Source organism: Branchiostoma floridae, chromosome 18 (assembly GCF_000003815.2).
Source record: "Branchiostoma floridae strain S238N-H82 chromosome 18, Bfl_VNyyK, whole genome shotgun sequence".
NCBI lineage: Eukaryota > Metazoa > Chordata > Leptocardii > Amphioxiformes > Branchiostomatidae > Branchiostoma > Branchiostoma floridae.
This window is the reverse complement of record NC_049996.1, coordinates 12,736,249-12,755,973: the sequence shown is the minus strand read 5'-3', so window position 1 is coordinate 12,755,973 and position 19,725 is coordinate 12,736,249. Positions and strand designations below refer to the sequence as shown.

At 37.9% G+C, this 19,725-nt stretch overlaps 1 protein-coding gene across 14 annotated transcripts in view; it reads right to left on the bottom strand.

Moving 5' to 3' along the window:
• The window catches only part of LOC118405820 (voltage-dependent L-type calcium channel subunit beta-1-like), a 50,757-nt gene that overhangs the window by 4,466 nt on the left and 26,566 nt on the right, over positions 1-19,725 (bottom strand). For 5 of the 14 annotated variants that reach the window (XM_035805600.1, XM_035805614.1, XM_035805610.1 and 2 more), the window contains 13 exons: positions 16,150-16,272; positions 9,921-10,043; positions 7,929-8,065; positions 7,630-7,664; positions 6,681-6,731; positions 5,754-5,893; positions 4,274-4,342; positions 3,463-3,543; positions 3,141-3,199; positions 2,447-2,559; positions 1,675-1,826; positions 1,136-1,231; positions 618-800 (listed from right to left, as the gene is read on the bottom strand). In XM_035805600.1, coding sequence (XP_035661493.1) covers positions 618-800; positions 1,136-1,231; positions 1,675-1,826; positions 2,447-2,559; positions 3,141-3,199; positions 3,463-3,543; positions 4,274-4,342; positions 5,754-5,893; positions 6,681-6,731; positions 7,630-7,664; positions 7,929-8,065; positions 9,921-10,043; positions 16,150-16,272 — 1,362 coding nt within the window. Of the gene's footprint in view, positions 1-617; positions 801-1,135; positions 1,232-1,674; positions 1,827-2,249; positions 2,357-2,446; positions 2,560-3,140; positions 3,200-3,462; positions 3,544-4,170; positions 4,210-4,273; positions 4,343-5,753; positions 5,894-6,680; positions 6,732-7,629; positions 7,665-7,928; positions 8,066-9,920; positions 10,044-16,149; positions 16,273-19,248; positions 19,402-19,725 lie in introns of those variants that run through there. The other 9 variants (XM_035805611.1, XM_035805602.1, XM_035805601.1 and 6 more) reach the window with 9 other exon arrangements.

The window sequence follows — 19,725 nt, the reverse complement described above, 5'->3', positions numbered from 1 at the left end:
CCAGCTTATGAGCTGAGAACGACGCAGCAAGCCAAACAACATCGCACATCAATATGATGGCAACAAGATTTTCCACGACATTGTTACAGATATGGATTAGCTGTGTTAAATCAAACAAGGCCACAAAAAATAAACAACAACCCCCTTTTCGAACTTTCCTGCTGGCCCAAGATGGTATATATATTGCAGTCCAAACAGCACTGGACTGGCAAATTTAACGGGCCTGGTAGGCAAAGCAAACCAAGTGAAATGGCATGTCAATTCAAACTGATGATCTCATGTCATGATTTTGCTTGTGATTGTTGTTGTTCTCAAAATGCTGTTGACCAATGAAGGGGGTTGGGAGACCTCCCACTCCCAAAGCTGGGCAATTGTGGCTCAAGTTTGGCTCGTTACGGGTGGAAAACTGAGCTTGGGTGAGCTTTGTATCTTCAAATTCCAGCATGCATGGCAGCAAAAAATGTGTCAGCATGATTTTGAAAAGGCGCCCAGTCCTGACCACAAGGATCTGGTTGTCAAAATCATCAGAGATTTCAACTTCACGTGGAAGGTCACAACTCAAATTCTGAACCGATCAAACGGGAGATTTTGGATCATTTCCGGCGGGGGATGACTACCTGGCGAGACGATGGTGTGTTTTGTATTTTCCTCGCCAGTTCGGCCGTGGGGAGGGGGCCGGGTGGGACGTCCGGCTTGGGCAGCGGTGGGTGGGTTGCCCGCCAGTATGCCTCCAGGTATTCTGCCAAGTGTTCGCAAGCCTCGTCTAGTTGGTTCTCATCCAAGATTACGTCAAACATTTCCTGGAAGGAGAGACAGAAATAGAAACATTTAATTTGAGCTGTCAATAGTTGTAACAGCCTCAGTCTTACATGTACTAAAAGGGAAGGTGTCCATACAAGTATTCTCTCCAGTCAAAACAAAAAATACTTCGATCAGTTACTGCTTCTTCCCAATGACCTCTTGACGTATCCTCAAAAATACATACAGAAGATATTTGAATACAGCTTCATGAATGAAAAATCATAAAAATTTCTACAGTATGATTCTCAAGTGTTTGTATTGTGTGATGAATAGGCTGAATAAAGAAATTTTGAACGAACTTCAGGCAAATTCTAAAACCTGACGGTACACTTACAGGCGGACACTGTGCCAGTTTGTCTGCTGCCACCAGCTGCACGTTCAAGTGTCTGCTCTGGGACTTCCCTCTGGACTTAATTAACCTGGTCAACACCTGTCAAGGGACATCAGAGTAGTGTTCGTTAACCTTGAACTAAAGTCATTGTCTTCACTGGTCTGAGGGAAAAGATCAGCATTACTGGATCCAGGAGACAGCAGACCAAAAACAGTATCTCCCAATGACTCTTCATTGACTTAACTATCACTTCATATCTGACAAACAACAAGTTCTACTATAATGTATGTGTATCAACTCCACTTCCTGTCACTCCTGTATGTCAGACCTTTGCGGTGACACTATCTTCCCGCTAACTTCCTGCCACTTTAGTGGTATTACAAATAATCATTACCACTAAGGAACACATCATCATCATCTGTCGTCCCTGGTGGGCGGGGTAAGGCGATGCACAACATCTCTCCACAGCACTCTGCCTTTCATAGTTGCTCTCAAACATGTAGACATAAAATAAAATCCACACATGGAAGCAACTAACTAACCTTGGGGGAGCCTATTTTGACGTAGCAGACCAGCGGAGCCAAGGACGTCTTGGCCAGCTGGGCGGGATGGTTGATGGTGTCACAGTCCAGAACCACCAGCTGCAGGGAGCGTGCCAGCTCAAATATCCTCTCAATCTCCGCCTGGACTTCCGCTGTGGGGGTTACCATAGCAACAAGGGGTTACTATGGTAACTATGCACTCAAATTATATCTGAGGCAAGTCTGCCTGACAGGTGTTTACCTCAAAGCACATGATAAAGTTGAAGACATTTTATGCTTTATAGATACAACTTGATCAAAGACTGTTCTATCACTTGGGGTTCAAAGAAGATGTGGATACAATAAACAGACGTCTTCACACTGCAAAGGTACAGTGTTAGTCTAAAAAGTCTTCTACTACAACTACTATTCTACTACAACAATAGGGTTAGTGAAAGCTTTAGGATGCAAGTTGGCATACATGTATCTTTTGTCCAATGTTCACTAGATTATATATATTTATTAGGTACTAAAATGGTCAAAGAATTATAAGCAACAAATATGAAACAAACAAAAAACAACAACCAAAGACTCACCTACTCCCTGGCCTCTAGTGGCCGAGCGATCGCTTAATTTACTACTACTGTTGTTCATTGTTCGTTTTGCCAGAGCTATGTCTGCCGTTATTCGTGTGATAACTATTCTGTGGGTAGGAAAAGAAAAAACGATAACATAATCAGGAAAAGAAATGTAAACATTTGTTGACAAACAAGCAACCCCGTAACACACTCACCTATCGATTGTGATCTACTGTTGGATCGCTCCATTATTGCACGTTTACTGGGGTTGTTTAATATTGATCGTTTTGCCATAGCTACATCTGCTGTAATTCGAGTAATTACTATTCTGTAGGTAGGAAGAAGAGGAAGACATACATGTAGAGGGTTAGTAACTTAGTACCGTAATATGCTGAATTCTTTGTTGTCTGAAAAATGCAAGATGAGTGTAAATCTCAATCTGCAAAATCCACCTTAGGGCTGAGGTAGATTTGGTGGACTGAACAAAGATCCATCCCGTGCCTGGTTCTATTTCAATTTAAGAATCCTAGTCTGATTGGGGTCAAAATCTGGGACGTTTCTTTAGTATCTTACAGCATGTATGATAGAGCAAGCATTTAAAGAGGAAGGCTTTCAGACAACAGAGGGTTTTTGTTAAAACCTGGAAGACGTTTAGTAAAACTGATGACTAGAATGTCTTAGTCAGCAAAAGATGGTAGGAAAATACAGCTTAAGTGCTCATTTTCTGGAACAGTTATAAAATAGGTCTAAGGAGGACAATTGCCATCTCAATCTTCATGATATAAATTCTAAGGTCAAAAGCAATAGGAGGTATTTCAAATCTTAATGTCCAAAGTGAAGACATGTGTAACCTTAAAGTTTGACAATAGGAAGAGAAAAACAGAATGTGTGAATGAGTGTGTCACTTACCTCCCTTCGAACCTATGCTTTAGGAAGTCAAACAACGCTTTCTGCATCATATCTGTCACCTGCATGGGCAGAAGAAAGGCACCAGTGGAACCATTATTGAGTATCACCATTCATACAACAAGTTAACAACATGATTACAAGACTAAACCATACCGAAAAATAGAAATAAAAACACTATTCAAAACCATTCCCACTTCAAAGCTCAATTAAAAATGTTTCAACCTCATGACCAACCTTGGACCTGGGCTAGCGGGAACACACCAAGGAAATAAACTGAAAACAATACCTCAATTTTCATGGAGGTGACAAGAAGATTTCTTACCTCATATCCTTTAAGGGAAGGCCCAACAAATACTACAGGTCTCATGGAAGGCACTACTTCATAAGGGGGAATGTTCTCCACCTGTGAGAGATGGAGGTGCACTATGTCAGAAAACATTTTGTATGTATGCAACCGAACTGTTACTGGCTCATCCCTTACCACCACTAAACTACAAACTAGCGAAGCTGTTGCAAGCCAAGAACCCGTGTAAACATAAAGGTCCCCTTGTGACAGCTGAAAAAAAATTGCAACAAAGAGAAGTTGCAAGAGTTGTGAAAGGTAACGTAGTGCTGTCTTGGATTTTTAAGATCCACACGTATACAACTAAGTATAGTAAACCGTCACCCTGTCCCATGTCCTTAAATCTAAGGTGGGTTTGGGGTGGTTTTAGGGGGGTTAATCTTAGGGGGTTAGTAGACTACCAAATAGCATGCTTTATTCCAAGACAGCACTGTTTTAAACTGTAATAAAATTTGGGCTGTTCCAAGGGTACGCAGGTAAGGAGCAGTGATACTGATCTTTTTTCAATTATGAATCTTTGGTTTTGATTGACATCTTCTGTGAACACATTTTGGCCATCTGGAACAACCCAGCTGTTTGTGATGCGGTAACCGTGGAAACCAAAGGTTAGAGGTGGTGTTAGTATTTCTGGAAGAGAGGAGGAACTCTGGGATTTGAGTAGCGACCACCAGAACTTGGAGCACATACCGCTTCCTTTTCCTTATCCTTTTTTTCTGGCTTATCCTGCTGCATAAGTGAGAGCAAGAGGAGCGAAGCAAGTCAATTCATGGTGTGTTTTTTAATGCACTACCTGTGATAGCTGTGATACCAGAGCATCGGCTTGCTTTTTCGAAGGAAGCTGTTTGATCAAAGTCTGTCCCTTCAAGGTAAAAGAATTTTTCACGTTTAAGATTATTGAGATTTTCATTTCGTAGTCTGAATGAAGTATACTTTTCTTAATTTGACACTTTAGTCTGTCTATTCAAAGTAAGGTGCTAGGAATCAGCAAATCAATTTTGCAAGAGATGTATACTAGATATGGGGACTAGAATTTGCTTAAACTAAAGGGAATGTTTTTCACTAATCTCACTGACATTTAGCTTAGAATTTCTTTCTGTGAAACATAAGCAAAAGCTAGATGTTCAAGATATTTCCTGCCGAAACAATCTAAACGAAGAACTGGAGCTTTGTTCATTAAATTACATCAAATGATTTGATGCTGCTACTCATGTTAAGAAAGCTATACATGTAACCTTAAAGTGTTGCATGAAACATTCAGAGAAATTTTTATCTTTGCAGTAATTGTTGGCAATAGCAAAAATAGGGCACCGGTAAAGTGAGTAAAATACATATTATCTATGGTTCTCATGACCTTCTGATACCATGTGTTCTCATGTGTTTTCACAGTGCACAGAGTTAAGGCTATATGGTGCAAAAGACAAAAGGTTGCAGCATTTTTGTGCAAATGCGATGGCATTACAATGTGCTATATATACAATGGTATTAAGCTAATGCCATCCCTCAATGGATATCTTGTTATATACTAGTAATGTAACATACAATACAAAGTTGATGACATAACATATTGCAAACAAAGTCAAACATTCAAAATCAAGATGTGTAACAGTATGCAAAACTAGATCATTAATAACAGTGGAGCTCATCAAAACGTAGTTGTGATTCACTCATTGTGTTGAAAATAATGAAAGCAACTCTGAAACTCCAAATGTGAAGAGTTGTTGAAAACAGTGCAGAACAACTATTGAACCTTTAAAACAGTTGGAAAAATACAGATGAGACAGCATTGCCTGAAAGAAACAACAGAGCTTGCCAAATACAACTTAACAACCGACAATACATAGTGATCCTAAATTCTTTTAATGCACAGATAAAAAAATTGAACGGCAAAACTTAAATATGAAATGTTATGTACATGTACATGTAACAATCCCTTCTAAGTGTAGTGCAGGATTAATTATTTCATAATGCATCAAGGCAAGTATTACATTTACAGTATTGCAAGTGTCGTCTTTTCCGAGAAAAAACAGGAAATTGGAAGCAATCAAAAACATGCTTGTAAAGTACTGATTTGGCACTGTTGAAGAAAAAAGCCTTAGAAGTCTATAGTGGGCAAGCTAAATGCAGGACAAGTTCTTTGGTTTACATTAAATTAACATTTATACTCATTGTCTAAAGATATGATTTGCCATTAGTGACTGACTTGATGATATGGATGACATCTGTAAGATTATCAATTTTTGCCTTTTCTAAAACTATTGGTGAAAACTTACCTTTTTAAAGAAAGGTCTTTTCTCCTTCTTGGTGGGGGTTGTGAGGCTTGGGGTGGTGACACTTTGGGTTGACCTCCGCACGTTGCTGAGGGAGTCACTGTCCTCGCCAAGGTCAACCCCGTTCTGCTCTGAGTCCAGACCTGGTGACAAGACAGTCCCCCCATTTTTTAGTACAAAAAGAACACAGAAGATTATGTACTGAAAACTTGATGATTACTTCCCTCCCGGTGTGGTGCAAAGGGTTAAGGTTACACCGATGTTAGGATCAGTTAAGTCACACATTTTGCCAATTGTCCATTGGTTTCATCCATTCAGTCTTTGCAACAAAGGTCTTGGTTGACTCTGTTTGTTTAATGCCTCTGGCCCACAGCAGCAAAACCAAAATATGTGGTGTCTTTTACAATTTTTAATTTAGAAACCTTCTGGTGATCAATGAATATAGTTGAAGTTCGTTGACTGTGTGACAGAGGCTTTAAGACTGTTTGGGCAGTTTGAAAGTTCTGTTACACATTTATCAGCTCAGATGCAAGCAGCTTTATAGTGACAAGTTTAAATCTTATCTCGAGCAAACACTCATTTTCATAATTTCCCTATCCTGTATTTGCTTTGAATTGAGTTTTAGAATTTTGATGAAAGTTTTTCATGAAATGATGGAGCTTTGAAGGTGGTTTTGAACTTTGAGTTAAATAGAAGTTTGAACTTAAGAATTCATGCTTCTAGGTAAGGGGTCAAACCAGAAAAGATGCTGAAACACAACTTACTACCATGCTGAGGATGAGGGGAAAGGGCACACAGATTTTACAGGGAAAGAGAGGATAGATTTGGTTGAACATGATGTGGATCAAACATGGTCAGGAGAACTGAGACTTGAAAAGTTAGAGGATGGTTTGAAGTCACTCTGTTGTTAGGGTCTCACACGGTGTTTACCTTCTACAGACGAAAGTCTATAATTCCCTGTCCCCTCAACGGTGAGGAGCTCTATTGGGAAGGAATAATGAAACGGGATCAAAAAAGCACAAGCTGAACACAAGAAACTTAATATTGTAGTAATTAAGGTAGCTGTGGAAAGATTTGCCTGGTGTTAACATAATTGGGTAACAAAAGACAACTTAAAGTTATGTAATCTAAAAAGTAACTGTTACCAGAAAAAGTAAAACAACAAAGCTTGGGTTTGAGATGTTTGAGAGTTTTGTCAAAAGGTAGCCTGTTACTAGAAGTTCATAGAATAATTGATATTTCATATTGAACCACACAAACTTGATATGTGAGAAGATGACTTACTGTAAGACGATGTCCATATCACTAAATATTCCTGTATGTAATGTTCATTGATTGTTTCAAGATCTTGATGCACTTTTGAGTGCAGATTTTCTATTGTGCCAAAGTAAATTCAAGCAAATCTACATTGTATAAGCAATGGCATCAGTCTAAGTTATATGGTTCACTTCACAATTAGTCAATGCATTTTAGGATTATTTTCCCATTGACACAAGCATTAAGAATCCTGTCGTAAGTAACACCTTGTCCACATACATGTAGACCTAATTTTAATGGTCTCCTGAGTGGTCTTCTTGGGCACTTTTGACTGTATATTAGTACTAGAACACATACACATACATGTAGGTGATAGGTACAATTGTTGAAGGTAGTGTACTTTCAGCAAAGAATCTAGTTTGCTTTTGACCATTAGGATTTTTGGCACCAATATCTACCATATCATTGGAAATATATATCATATTCTTGTTCTAGCCTGACTCAACATATTTTTTTTTAGTCATCATGAAAACTACTGTGGTAGTCTGTAGTATCCAAGTGCTGAATATAAATTTGGTCAGAACAAAACACAGAGTAGATTAAAGATGAATACTGTCCATACCTGACTCTGAGGCTGATTCTCTGTCACTTGCTTTGCTGTAAAACATATTCAAGGGGTAAAATACATCATTTTTTTCTGACAATCTTTTTCCTATTTACACATTGCGGGGAACAACAGGCAATAAACCAGAGAGTGAGTGATCGTGAGTAACATACATTTGTATATCTTACAGCATGCACAATTTATACATGAAGTTAATCACAAACCTTTTAAGGAATTGAAAATTGAAGCACTAGTTCGTCTTCCTATGTTTTCCATGACAGTTATAAAATGTTATGGACTTGTTGTTAGGAACATACCTTGAGTATATCCTAGAGCGGTTTTGTGCTGCAGACTGCTGTAACCTAATGTTCTCTAGTTTGACAGGACTTGGTATAAACCCCACGTCGCATCCTTCCTTCACCAACCGACCGATCCACCATTCGTTGTTGTATTTCTAAACAGAAGGAACATATTTGGGGTGAGTGATTATTGAGTGGTAGCAAGGTAGCCTTGTAGACTGGGTTGGTGACTTAGAATTTATGGTTCTGAGTTTGAATTCTTGGCAGGTCCCAATGTTGTGCCCTTTACACTTATTTCCTCACACGACTTAGGTAAAAATGAGTACCTAGCTTGTGTTAGGGACATCCTCTTAGATGGGACTTACAGTTGGAGGCCCGGATTCGAGGACAGCCACAACTCAAGCATGTTTAATAAGATCCCACTAGTCTCATCAAAAAGAATAGGGATCCATTTCACGTGAGTGGATCAAACCTCACAGTCTGGTCTTACACAGCTTGTACTTGACTGTATAAAACTGTTGTGTTACGCCTGAAGACAGTTTATCGCTTATGCAAAACAAAGATGTAAACTACTGTGTGACAGAATTTTCCTTGACTGATGAATAAAGTCTTAGATTACCTATCTATGAGATAAAATTTCCCTTGTCTTATGTCTTGCTCCTTTACTTTGGTAGCTTATTGTTTGAGGCCTGCATGTAATGTTGTGCCACTGCTTTACTAATGCAGATAACTCAATGCAACATCACATAAAGACATTGTGCTAACAGATCAATTTCTTGGATCGTGATGGGTGCCACTCCTAGCTCTCCCTTCATATCGGTTCCGTGCCTGACTAGCTAGCCTTAAGCAAACTCCAGACACTGCTGCCTGAAAGACTCCAGGACAAATCCATCAGTATCTATTACAGCACATGCAGTGGCACATACTGTAGATGATATATATTCCTACATATATTCAAAGGGACATTTGTGACCTTAGCAAGAAACTTGGATGGCGTAACTTCTCAGATATAGATCTTGTTACAAAGAAATCTGCCAATGTTTCTGTACCATCTCATCTATTCGGAGAAATAACATCCTAACTCCAAACTCTGTAAAATATACTCCTAGAGATGGCAAATTCCCTCCTGGCCTTTAAGAGCGAAACATAAAAGGACATGAAAAATGGCTAGGAGAAAACAACCGGTCCTATTGACAACATATCAACTCCGGTTTCCTAGAACAAGATTTCCCATGAGCTTTTGCTTCTACCATACAAAAAAGGTTATTTCTCTCTTGTTTATTACTGAAACAACGTCGAGGTGAATTAAGATACTTCTTAATCAATGCTCAAGTCCACAAGACCATAATTCTGGATAAGGTAGCATCTTGAGACTATATCTTAGTACCTTTTATTTGTCCCTCTTGTAATTTGTATGTTGCATGGTTGAATTTCGATTTTCTAAACTTTGAACTGTGCATTGTAAAACAAGAGCAGTTGATTTATTCAGATCAATTATCATGTAAAGGGTATCATCTTAAAGTTTATGAGGTGTCCACTTTGTTTAATCTTCTCAGACACATCTTTCTCCTCCGGTAATCTCAGAATGATTGCTCATCATTTTATGGTACATAGTGGAGTATTTTTCATTAGGGCTACACTTGCAGATCATGTCAAGTGCATAAAGTCATAAAGATTCTGAAAGTAATCAAAGAAAGGTCCCACTAAGTAATAAATCATGTAACAAATGGTTAGGCTACCATACATATTTGAGCAATCAAAGATGTAGGTCCTGCAAAGTGAAAATTTAGATAAAAAACAAATAACAACCACCAAGTAAAAGAGCTCAATCTTTATAAAAAATAATTTTAACTAAGTGTGATTTTTGTATAATTTTCATGGATTTTCTTGCCAAAAGATTTTATTTTAGATGTGCCTCTTCAAGGTGAATTAAAAAAAAAAACCAAGATGGTACTCCACTGCTGACTGAATAAAAATGTCCCATTATCTCATTAAAAATATGTCACTTACCTCTTTTATATGTAAAAAATCTCTGGCCTCAAATCTGACTGCCTTGCCTTGCACAGGCGAGTCATCATCGGCCATAGGATCATATCCCACGTTTGTTCGTACTGCAAAGGCGACTGGCTTTGTCTGCAGAGAAACACAAAATACAACATTAGGAATTAGATGAGTTGATGATGATACAATAATACATCAACAATATGAATCAAAGTGGTTATTGGGTTGTTGAGATGTAAACTCTAAAAGTTCTAGGTTTAAATCCCTGGCAGGCCTCAATGTAGTGCCCTCGGGATAGGCACTTAAAACCCTTCTTCATGCGATTCTGGTGAAAATGAGTACCTAGCGTTGGTTAGGGATGTCCTGTGGGGACGTATAGCCAGAGGCCCAATGTTTAAGGACAGCCACACGTTGAACACACGTAAAAGATCCCACTGCACTTATCGTAAGAGTAGGGGTCCATTTAGGGCTGTCTCTAGCTTTGAATTTTTTCTGTCTTACTCATATTCTATAGCAAATGTGTATCAGGTTTTCATAATATACGTATCAAGTGCTGTCTATTCCAAGATAATAATGTACTATTTGCTATGTTGGATTTATGCACTACACAAAGTCTTGATGATATTTCTTCCAGCATTATCACAGTATTATCATGATTTTTATTAAATATTCAATTCTTACTAAGCACTGCTGAGGCAAAACCTCAAGCTCCTTTTAGATCAAGATGCAAACGACATTGCCATCTCCTTTTCCTGTGAGGCCTCCTTATTCATAATATATGAACGACTGGATGAAAATAGATAGGCTCCTGTGGACATGGGTGGATTTTCAAGTTCAATGTTCTAGCTCTACTGCTTAAAGCTTTAGGCAATAACAAATACATTAAGAGACATTCATACGTGTCATACTCCATATCTCAGTTAGGGTACTATGGCACTAAATGGGCTTTCCAAGTACAAATCAGAAGGTTTTCATTCGATATCTTCTCAGTGGGTGAAAAAAAGAGCTTGCTTTTAGTAGATGGTAATCAAACTCCATCAACAGGTTTGTAATATAAATGATGATATGGATACCAACTTACCTAAACTGCATTTTGGATGGTTTAACATGGACAAGAACAAAGAACCTGTAGGCAATTCTATGAACTAATTATTTCATTAGAAATCTTCTGAATTTAGACACATTGTTTCTGTATTTGGAAAAAAAGGCACTAGCACTTTCATTTTTGGTGATAGATGTTATGCATGTCTATAATATACATATAACAATGCATCAAAGAAAGACTATTATTAAGCTGTTATTTATGGCAATCATTAATGGAGACATTTTCATGAAAAAGAAGAGGTAGATGACCTGATGACAAATCTATTTCCGAACCTTTAACATCACCATTTTGTACACTTTACTGACAAGGAGCTTTTTAAAAATTTCCTTAGGAGTACTTAGAAGAGATTTGAGTATCAAACGTGGATTGGTTTGGAAGCCAAGTCTGAAGCAAAATCTTCTTTATTTTACATGCATCCTTGAACTTTAACCAAGGAAGCTCAGCCAGCTAAATTCCTACTCTACAGTATAAAGCCAAGGTGGAGGTCAGTATCGATTTCTTCAAATACAAATCTTCTTTTTCCAAGAACCAAGCAATTTCTAAATGCCCCAAGTCTCTTCCTTTGTGGGGTCTACTTGTTATATTTTGGATTTCCTTTGAAATACCTTGGCAGAAATAATTGCCTACTTGAAATGAATACTGCAGTTTTTGACCACAAAGCTGTAACGTAAAGGACTCTTTTGTATCCTGCAATGTTGAAAATAAATAATACATGTATGCAGGTATGAGATCTTCAATTTCTTGTTGATATATTCTTTCTGCTGTTTGCAGGCGATTATTTTGAGCTCTGCAGAGAATAGTATTGCTACTTTATGATATATCCATCCGGTACCCCTTCCAATTAAAGACTGGTAAAAAGAATAATTCACTCAATGCTATTGCATTACCCCCTACTGTGATAGCCTTGAAACCGTGGTATCAGCAGGCTGTTGTTTCCACAATATTGAGTTTTAATGAAAAATGACAAGCTGAGATAGCTGCTGGGTTCTGGACATGACTTGCATACTAATGAGAAATTAGCTCCACCAATCCCTGAATGATTTGCCAACAACATACATGTAGCTGTCCAAAAATGCACTTAATTATGGGCTAAACGTATGCCGCAACTTGAAAAGGAATTTGCATATAGCAAGTGTCCTAAACCAATCATATTAAATTTGATTTGCAATAATAGCTTTGTTATACAGCATATTACATAAGTGACATTTGTGTGCATTTCATTTCTTGCAAAAATTGTAAAATTGTAACTTGAAATACTTAATACTTTTAATGCAAGACAAAAAACAAGCAGAACTTTTGGGGAAAATATTCTATTTAAATTGGTATGAAAATACAAAAATCAAATTTGCAAAATTGAATTTGCTGGCTTGCTCAATTTCTTCTGATAAGAAGACGACAGTTTGCTCAGCCACACCCATTATAATCATGCCAGTGAAATTGAAAACAATTATTCATATAATGGATAATCCTTGAATTGATCCTATGCTTAACTGCTTCATCACAGCAAACATCTATTTATCCATGTGTTTACTCCATTACGCCATGCCGTAACTCAATTAAGTATACAGATAGATTGTTTCCCATCACTTTTAGCGTTTCAGAATTTGAAAATTTTATCAGTCAACAAAAATGAACAAATGACATTTCCAAACAGGGTCCTTCATGGCTATTTATGAGAATAAAAATAAATGTGCATATCGAGAGATAATCTTTTCACGTTTTGCATGATTTGCTCTCTATTTTATCATATTTTTCTTGTAAATCACCTAGCCGAGCACCTTTTTGGAAATGACTAGCATTTGGCATCTGGAATAATAAGAAAATTTAGTGAGATAAATACACGTATTTCTTCTAGAATAGGACCTCCATGCATATGTAGATATCCTGATTACAAGAAAAAGCAACTTATAAAGCACACAATGACATTTTCCCCTGCACATTAACTTTCTTGTCAAATAAACTAAGGTTACAAATGAAATAACGGCTTGTATCTGTTTTCTCTGCACACTGCACAGGCAGAATACTAATCAGGCTTTTTTATCGCCTGCCATGGGGGTGCTGCCTGTGACCTGAGCACATCAGCGAAGCAAGGAAAAATCCATTGGTAGCGTATAGCAATCGATCACCTATCAAGCAAGCTTTTTCCAATCAACTTTGGCCATTAGTAGTGACCCGGGTCCCTACAGACACCCCAGTCGTGGTTTTGTCTTTGACAGGGCGATGGAATTGTCACACCTGGTGTTCTCTGTGGCTTGGCCACGCCCTTTTATGGATCATCTCAAGTTAGGCTTGAAATATTTATAAGACATCGCTCATGTCATTCGGACCAAGACCTGCAAGTGTTATGCTACAGTGAAAAAAAATCTTAAAACAACATTTTTCCTTTTTGCCACCATTGCTTAAAGCTTTTTAAATGTCGTCAGTGCAATACATTTCCAACAACATTTTGTGTACTAGCATACGATGTATGCAAACAATCTTTCAAAGTAAAAACATGTTTGGAATATTGGTATATTTTGTCTGATATGTGCAAATGTACCAAATAAATCACGAACATACAATTTAAATTTTGTAAGGAGTAGTTTACTTTATTTAGAAAGTATTCTTTTGCAATACAAAAAAAATAATGTTTTTTAAGCGTATTCTACATTTACTACCAATCCTACATAACAGTAGTACCACTTATAAAGGAGTTACTTGAAGAACATCCCCTTGTATCTTCTTTATCCTTGGCCACTTGTTACTATATCTTTATTTGGCCTAAATGGTAAATTATAGGGACTATTACAAAAGACCTTTACCTACAATTGGACCTTTGATGTAGGAAATATTGTCCCTAAATTAAGGTGTCCTACTTGTATGACAAGGGTGTGGTCATCATCTTTCTGCAAATGAATACGATATCATAACCAGTTTAAGTTACATACCACGATCAAACCTGTCTAATCAAATTGTCAAGTGTTGTTAGTGGGTGTATAAATTCAACATTTTGCACTGGGGACATTTTTGCATAGTCTTTTATACAACATCTTTAAAGCTACTGCAATGAGGCAAGCAGAGAGGGCTTGCTATAAAACAACAACAAAATCCTTTTTTTTCAATGTTTACCCTGAAAGAAATGCTAGTTTAGCTAAATGTTTGGGTCTGTATTATCTGTTTTATCAACTGAAATGTCACATGATTGCATGATTGTATAATACTCTGTAGCACCAAGAAGAGATATTCAGGCTTAGCTTACATGTAACTTAACATTTGACAATAAGCCTGTTCATGGTACTGACTGCATATGTGCAGCTGAGATGCATTGTGGGTAATATGTCAAAGGTGGAGGCCCCTAATTTGTAAAACAGTTCTTGTCTACACCATGTCTTAGGGGCCTTCACCTTTGACATGCTACCCACAATACATCTTGCTGCATATGGGAAATTGGAACCATGAACAGGCTTATGTTATAGTCCAGACATGGACAAGATGGTTTATCTGGGTGCAGGAGGACCCGTGCCACTTAAAATGCAATCATCACGACACAGTCCAGCGGGGCCAGACTAATGTGTCATGGAATTGTTTTTGACCTCATTGGGCAGGGAATGATCAAGTGGATGTTCCTGAATTGCTCATTTTCCCGGGGTTGCGGCCTTTCCTAATCCGGGCAGTAATAATGTCCCGGGTTGATTGGATGGCAGACGTTGATCGAGGTCTGCCCGCAATAAAACGTTTTGCGTGACGTGGTCATTTGATCTCTGGCTATCAAAGGGGACGTTAATCTAATACTTTTTGTTGGCATCCTTAAAGGGATTTGAAATACAGTTTAATGTTGTGCTCAAGGTTATTTCATCATAATTTCTACACTGAGGCAGAGGAAACATTAACGTGGGTCCATTCACTAAATATTTCATTAGAAATCAATACCAAGCAGACAGCTTTCACCCGCAACCTTATTCTGGATTCTTTATCTTTATTCTATTTTGAAAAATAGCAAGTCTGCAAATTCTCCAGAGTAAGCAAAAATAAGGCCATACATTTCTGTTAAAAACATATGGACTTATTATATAGAGAAACTCTTTCTTAGTCACCGATTCATAACACAAACACCTCAGTTTTAATGTACGAGTGTTAATACTAAGAGTCTGGAATACTAGACCAGCAGTATTGTAAAATGACATCTTTAAATATTTAGCATACTTGAAAACTGTTAGGTAAAATTGGTCCAATGCCAAGGGGTAATGTCCTCATAGTGGTAAAAAGCACCGAGCTAGCGGCTCTGACGTCAAGGAGTCAAATTAAAACGAGCTATTTAGGAGCTTTTACAGCCCATTTTCTCCCACCAACGCTGCTTGACTTTCCGCTTTCTGCGTGAGTGGGGAAAGCATTTTGCATCTTGAATTACTAGATAGTTTCCAAGGTGGAGGTGGGAACAGCTGGTGTACCAGTAATAAGTACCATAAATAACTGTACTATGGATACTGCCCAAGTTTTAATCTGATGACATAGGCTTTTCTTAGCCATTCTTTGGCTTAACTTTCTGAGGTATACAATATATGTAAATGGTTAATTCATGCATGGGTTTCATTATTGCTGCAGAAGGGCTTGGTCTACAGAACAAGTGGTTTATTTCTTTTTCTTGTGGGTTGGCCTTGGTCTAAGGAACAAGTGATTAAATTTCAGCTTTATATCTGATTCTCCTTCAAGGTTTTTCTATCAATTGCAAGACAAAGCAATCAACTATGCAATCTTACAATGTACCTACCAGTGCTTTTGTCCAGAAATTTTGTGGTCTGTGTTTGTAAAGACTGAAACAGGATATAGGAGTTTTCTTTTACACAAGCAGTGAATCTCACCTTAGCTGATATTTCAATGCCTGTTACATCTTCCTCTAAGCTTCTAACTGTAGTTCTGATTCTCCCTGCTGTTTGTTGACGATGTAAGTGGCACTTTTTCAGCAAGAACACAATCCCAAATGTGGCTGAGTTTGTACCCCCCTTCGTTTATCACTGGGGTTGACTTCCTTATCCATATAGCTTTTTTAGTCCAACGGTTTTGTAAAAGAAAACTCCTACATCCTAGTATGATCTACCAACCTGATGAAATTATTTTCGAAAGACTGAAACAATTTTAGAAGAAGGCTAGACGTACCCTTGCTTTCTCTAGCTGGGTGAGAGCCTGCTTCTCAGACTCACGCCGCAGTGCCTCCCTGTCCTCATCTTGGGACGAGATGTCCGACTCTGAGGGTCGACTGTTGTATGATTCTGCCGAACCCTGCATAGACAAGAATGTACATTTAACATTTAATAAACAATGTTTATCTAAGGTGAAAATCAGTGCTTCTGAAACATGTACAACAAATAGAGGATCTTTATCCACATGGTATAAGAACAAGTATTAGCCAACACCGTTGTCCTTTGTTGATTTTAAACAAAAGGTAACAAAATTTACCAACAAAGATATATTAGTACATCACAAAACCACAGCAATTTCCCAAAGGTAGATAGCATAGTATTTTTCAAGACATATAATATACTACAGGCTACAGAAATACAGAATGTAGCCCAAACTGCTAAAATCTGCATTAGAAATACAAATTATCACAAATATTCAACTCTTCATTGTTCCTGTCCTTGGTGCTGAAATAAATTCCAATCAAAAAAATGACAGCAGTAACATTATTATCAATCTTAAACACCTTTATCTTGTCATTTTACCAACATGATACATGTTTGAACTTGAAAACCATGGTTTGTACTTGACAACCATGTTAACAAATAACCATCCCTCTAAAGACAGCACACAGGGAAGTTAACATTTTTCCATTCATCCACCATGCTTTTCTCACCAGACCAACCTACAGGTCATTCTTGGCCCATTCATAACAATACATCAAAATGTTGACAAAGGTCAATCTGTCACCAGCAGGTTGTAATCAGCTTTTCTTTAAAATGAGGTCGGAGGTTAGGTAGATCTCTATCCTACTGTCCTCACTCAATCTGTTTCTTACCATAAAAAATCATACATAGTAACGCTTCAGTTGCCTAGATTCAGAGACTGTGGTATTGTAGACAGTTCTGCATGGAGTTACGAACATTGTTTGATTAACAGTTTGGTTGGGTATCTACAAGTATATACTGATGTACCATTTATCATTTATCAACAAAATTGATGTATTGAGGCATAATTAAGAGCTCTAGTGTTCTAATTTTTTGCTGTCGATTCATTCAAATCAGTTAATTTACCTGCAATATCTTCAGTCATTCTTTTTTTACGGTGGGACAGCCAATTTTGTTTTCCTAAAGTATGTGTAGCAGACAAGATGCTAAGTCACCCCTCCAAATTCACCAATCTAGCCTTGATAAAATATTTCACAATTTTTTCATCATATATTCCTTTTACAGCAGTTATTCAAATTGTAACAGTAGCGAACCAACTCCAGCAGAAGAGTGAGCCTTGTTTGGAGAAGAAAAACCAGTGCTCTTACACAATGACCTTTTCTCTACCCCAGCCATTTAGATTTTGCCCCTAAGCCCGATCCATAGCCCGACGGTGCCTCACGCGATAATGTATCGCGGAATGGCACGGCCCGCTGAGCATGGGTCTGAGCCAATGACGTCATCCCTTACAGCTGAAGTGATTAAATTTCACCCGCGTCGATTCATTACAAACCCCACTGAAAATCTCTGATACATCACCCAATCAACCTGCTTATGCTGCTGCCTTATTCATAAGCTGGGGACTCGATTAAAAACACATCGTTTGTGGAAATGGTGGATTTATGATACGCCAATAGCTACTGCTACCGGGAGATAGGAAGGGAAGAACATAAAACATAGAACCAGGGTGAAAATGCCATTGTACATTCCAGGAAAGTATCGATTACAAAATGGCTGCCAAGGGAACATTATCCAGAATGATAAACATGATCCAGTGATGAAATTGTAGCTATTGCTTAATTTGAATCCAACTGTTACTTTGTTGGCTTCTCATGTATATCAGGGCTTTAGCCAGCTCGAATTTTTTTTCCGTCAGCCAATTACAATCGTCGCGAAAACCGCGAAAATTAATTAGAAGGACTGAACTGAGACCTTGAAAAACGGGTTTTAATGAGATTATCGTATGCGAAAGGGCGCCGACACACATTGTCAACAATCATAACAATAGCAAAACAAACAGTGTGTGGCTTTTACGGCCGTGGACGGCGTGCCCAAGCCGCCTGTAGCTTCCACCAAGGATTTTTGTCCGTCAAGGTTGACGGATTGGTTTTAAAATTTTTCCGTCAGACGTAGCAAATTTCCGTCAATTGACGGAAAAACGGACGCTGGCTAGACCCCTGATGTATATACATTAGAAGCTAAGTATATGTATATATCTTCATTATAAAAATTAATAGATATATATACAGGTTGGATGGAGGTGTATTGACTTTTCCTTTCTGTGATCATAAATGGATCCACAGGCATTACATAACTAGTTTACAATAAATGAAAGCAATACTTCTAACAAATTAGAAAATAAAAGTTTAAGGATGGAAACGGTAAAAACAATTATCAACTTATTAAGTCTCTTCATTTGAAATGTTCAGACAAATTCAACATAATAGAAGATGAATAACATGAAATTCAAGTTCATTTGAAATTTTGAAACCTTCTTGAAACCACTTGTGATATTGATAACACATCACATGGTGGAACAAGGAAAGCAACAACTACCAGTGACATTGTATACAATTTTTCATTAAACGTATTGTTTTAGGAAGTTACAACACTCTACTCTTTGAACATGACTATTGAAGATTCAATACAAAACCCAGTTACAACAATTCCCAAAACTTACCAGCAAATCGTCAAAATGTTAAAATTACATCATGGAAAAATAACATCTCACAATCAACACCCAGTACACATTTATAACCGCATCAAGTGACGTAACATAAACAAAATATTGTTGCAAAAAAGGAGATTGATGATAAAACCTGTGTACTAGTTCACCTTCTGAAATACATCAATTCAGAAAAATAAAACTAGAACAACAACCATCAACACACATTACGGCAACGGACACAATGACATGTACTACATGCAGTGTTGTATAACCCAGAGTTATTGACGTGGCACTAGCCATGACTACATTCCAGAATTTTCCATCGCTCAGTCAGGTCTAATGAAAACAAGCCAAATGGCCACAATTTAACCTTAATGCATCACAAACACCTCACAGATAGGCTTAATTATACATGTACTCTACCTGAAATTTCTGCCAATCCTGTATAATCACCATTGCAGAGTTAGTTTGGAGAGCGCAAGCTTAATATGCCAATCTTATCACGCGGCTATAAATACAGCCACATCCAGCTTGGTCGCCCTGTGCCTGGCCTACTAAAAATATTACCCAACTGTTCATCTAGTCTCTATAGGCTCCCAGGGGGCACGGACAATGTTTCTACCTGTATCTCATCACTTCACTATCAACAGTACATCTTTGCACCTTTTCCTAGGCTGATTCAATCACTCTGATTTGAGACCATAATGCCTCTGAGCATGAGTCAAAAGTTTATCTTGTGACCTCGGCGGTATTGCTGTCGGTTTATTTGTTTGCTTGTTTTAAGTTAGTACAGAAGGCTCCCACAGGGAAATGCATCGACAGAACTGACAAGACATTACGATAGATAAAACAAAAATTCACAAAATTCTCACAGAAGTATGTAAGCTTTGATTTCTTGTT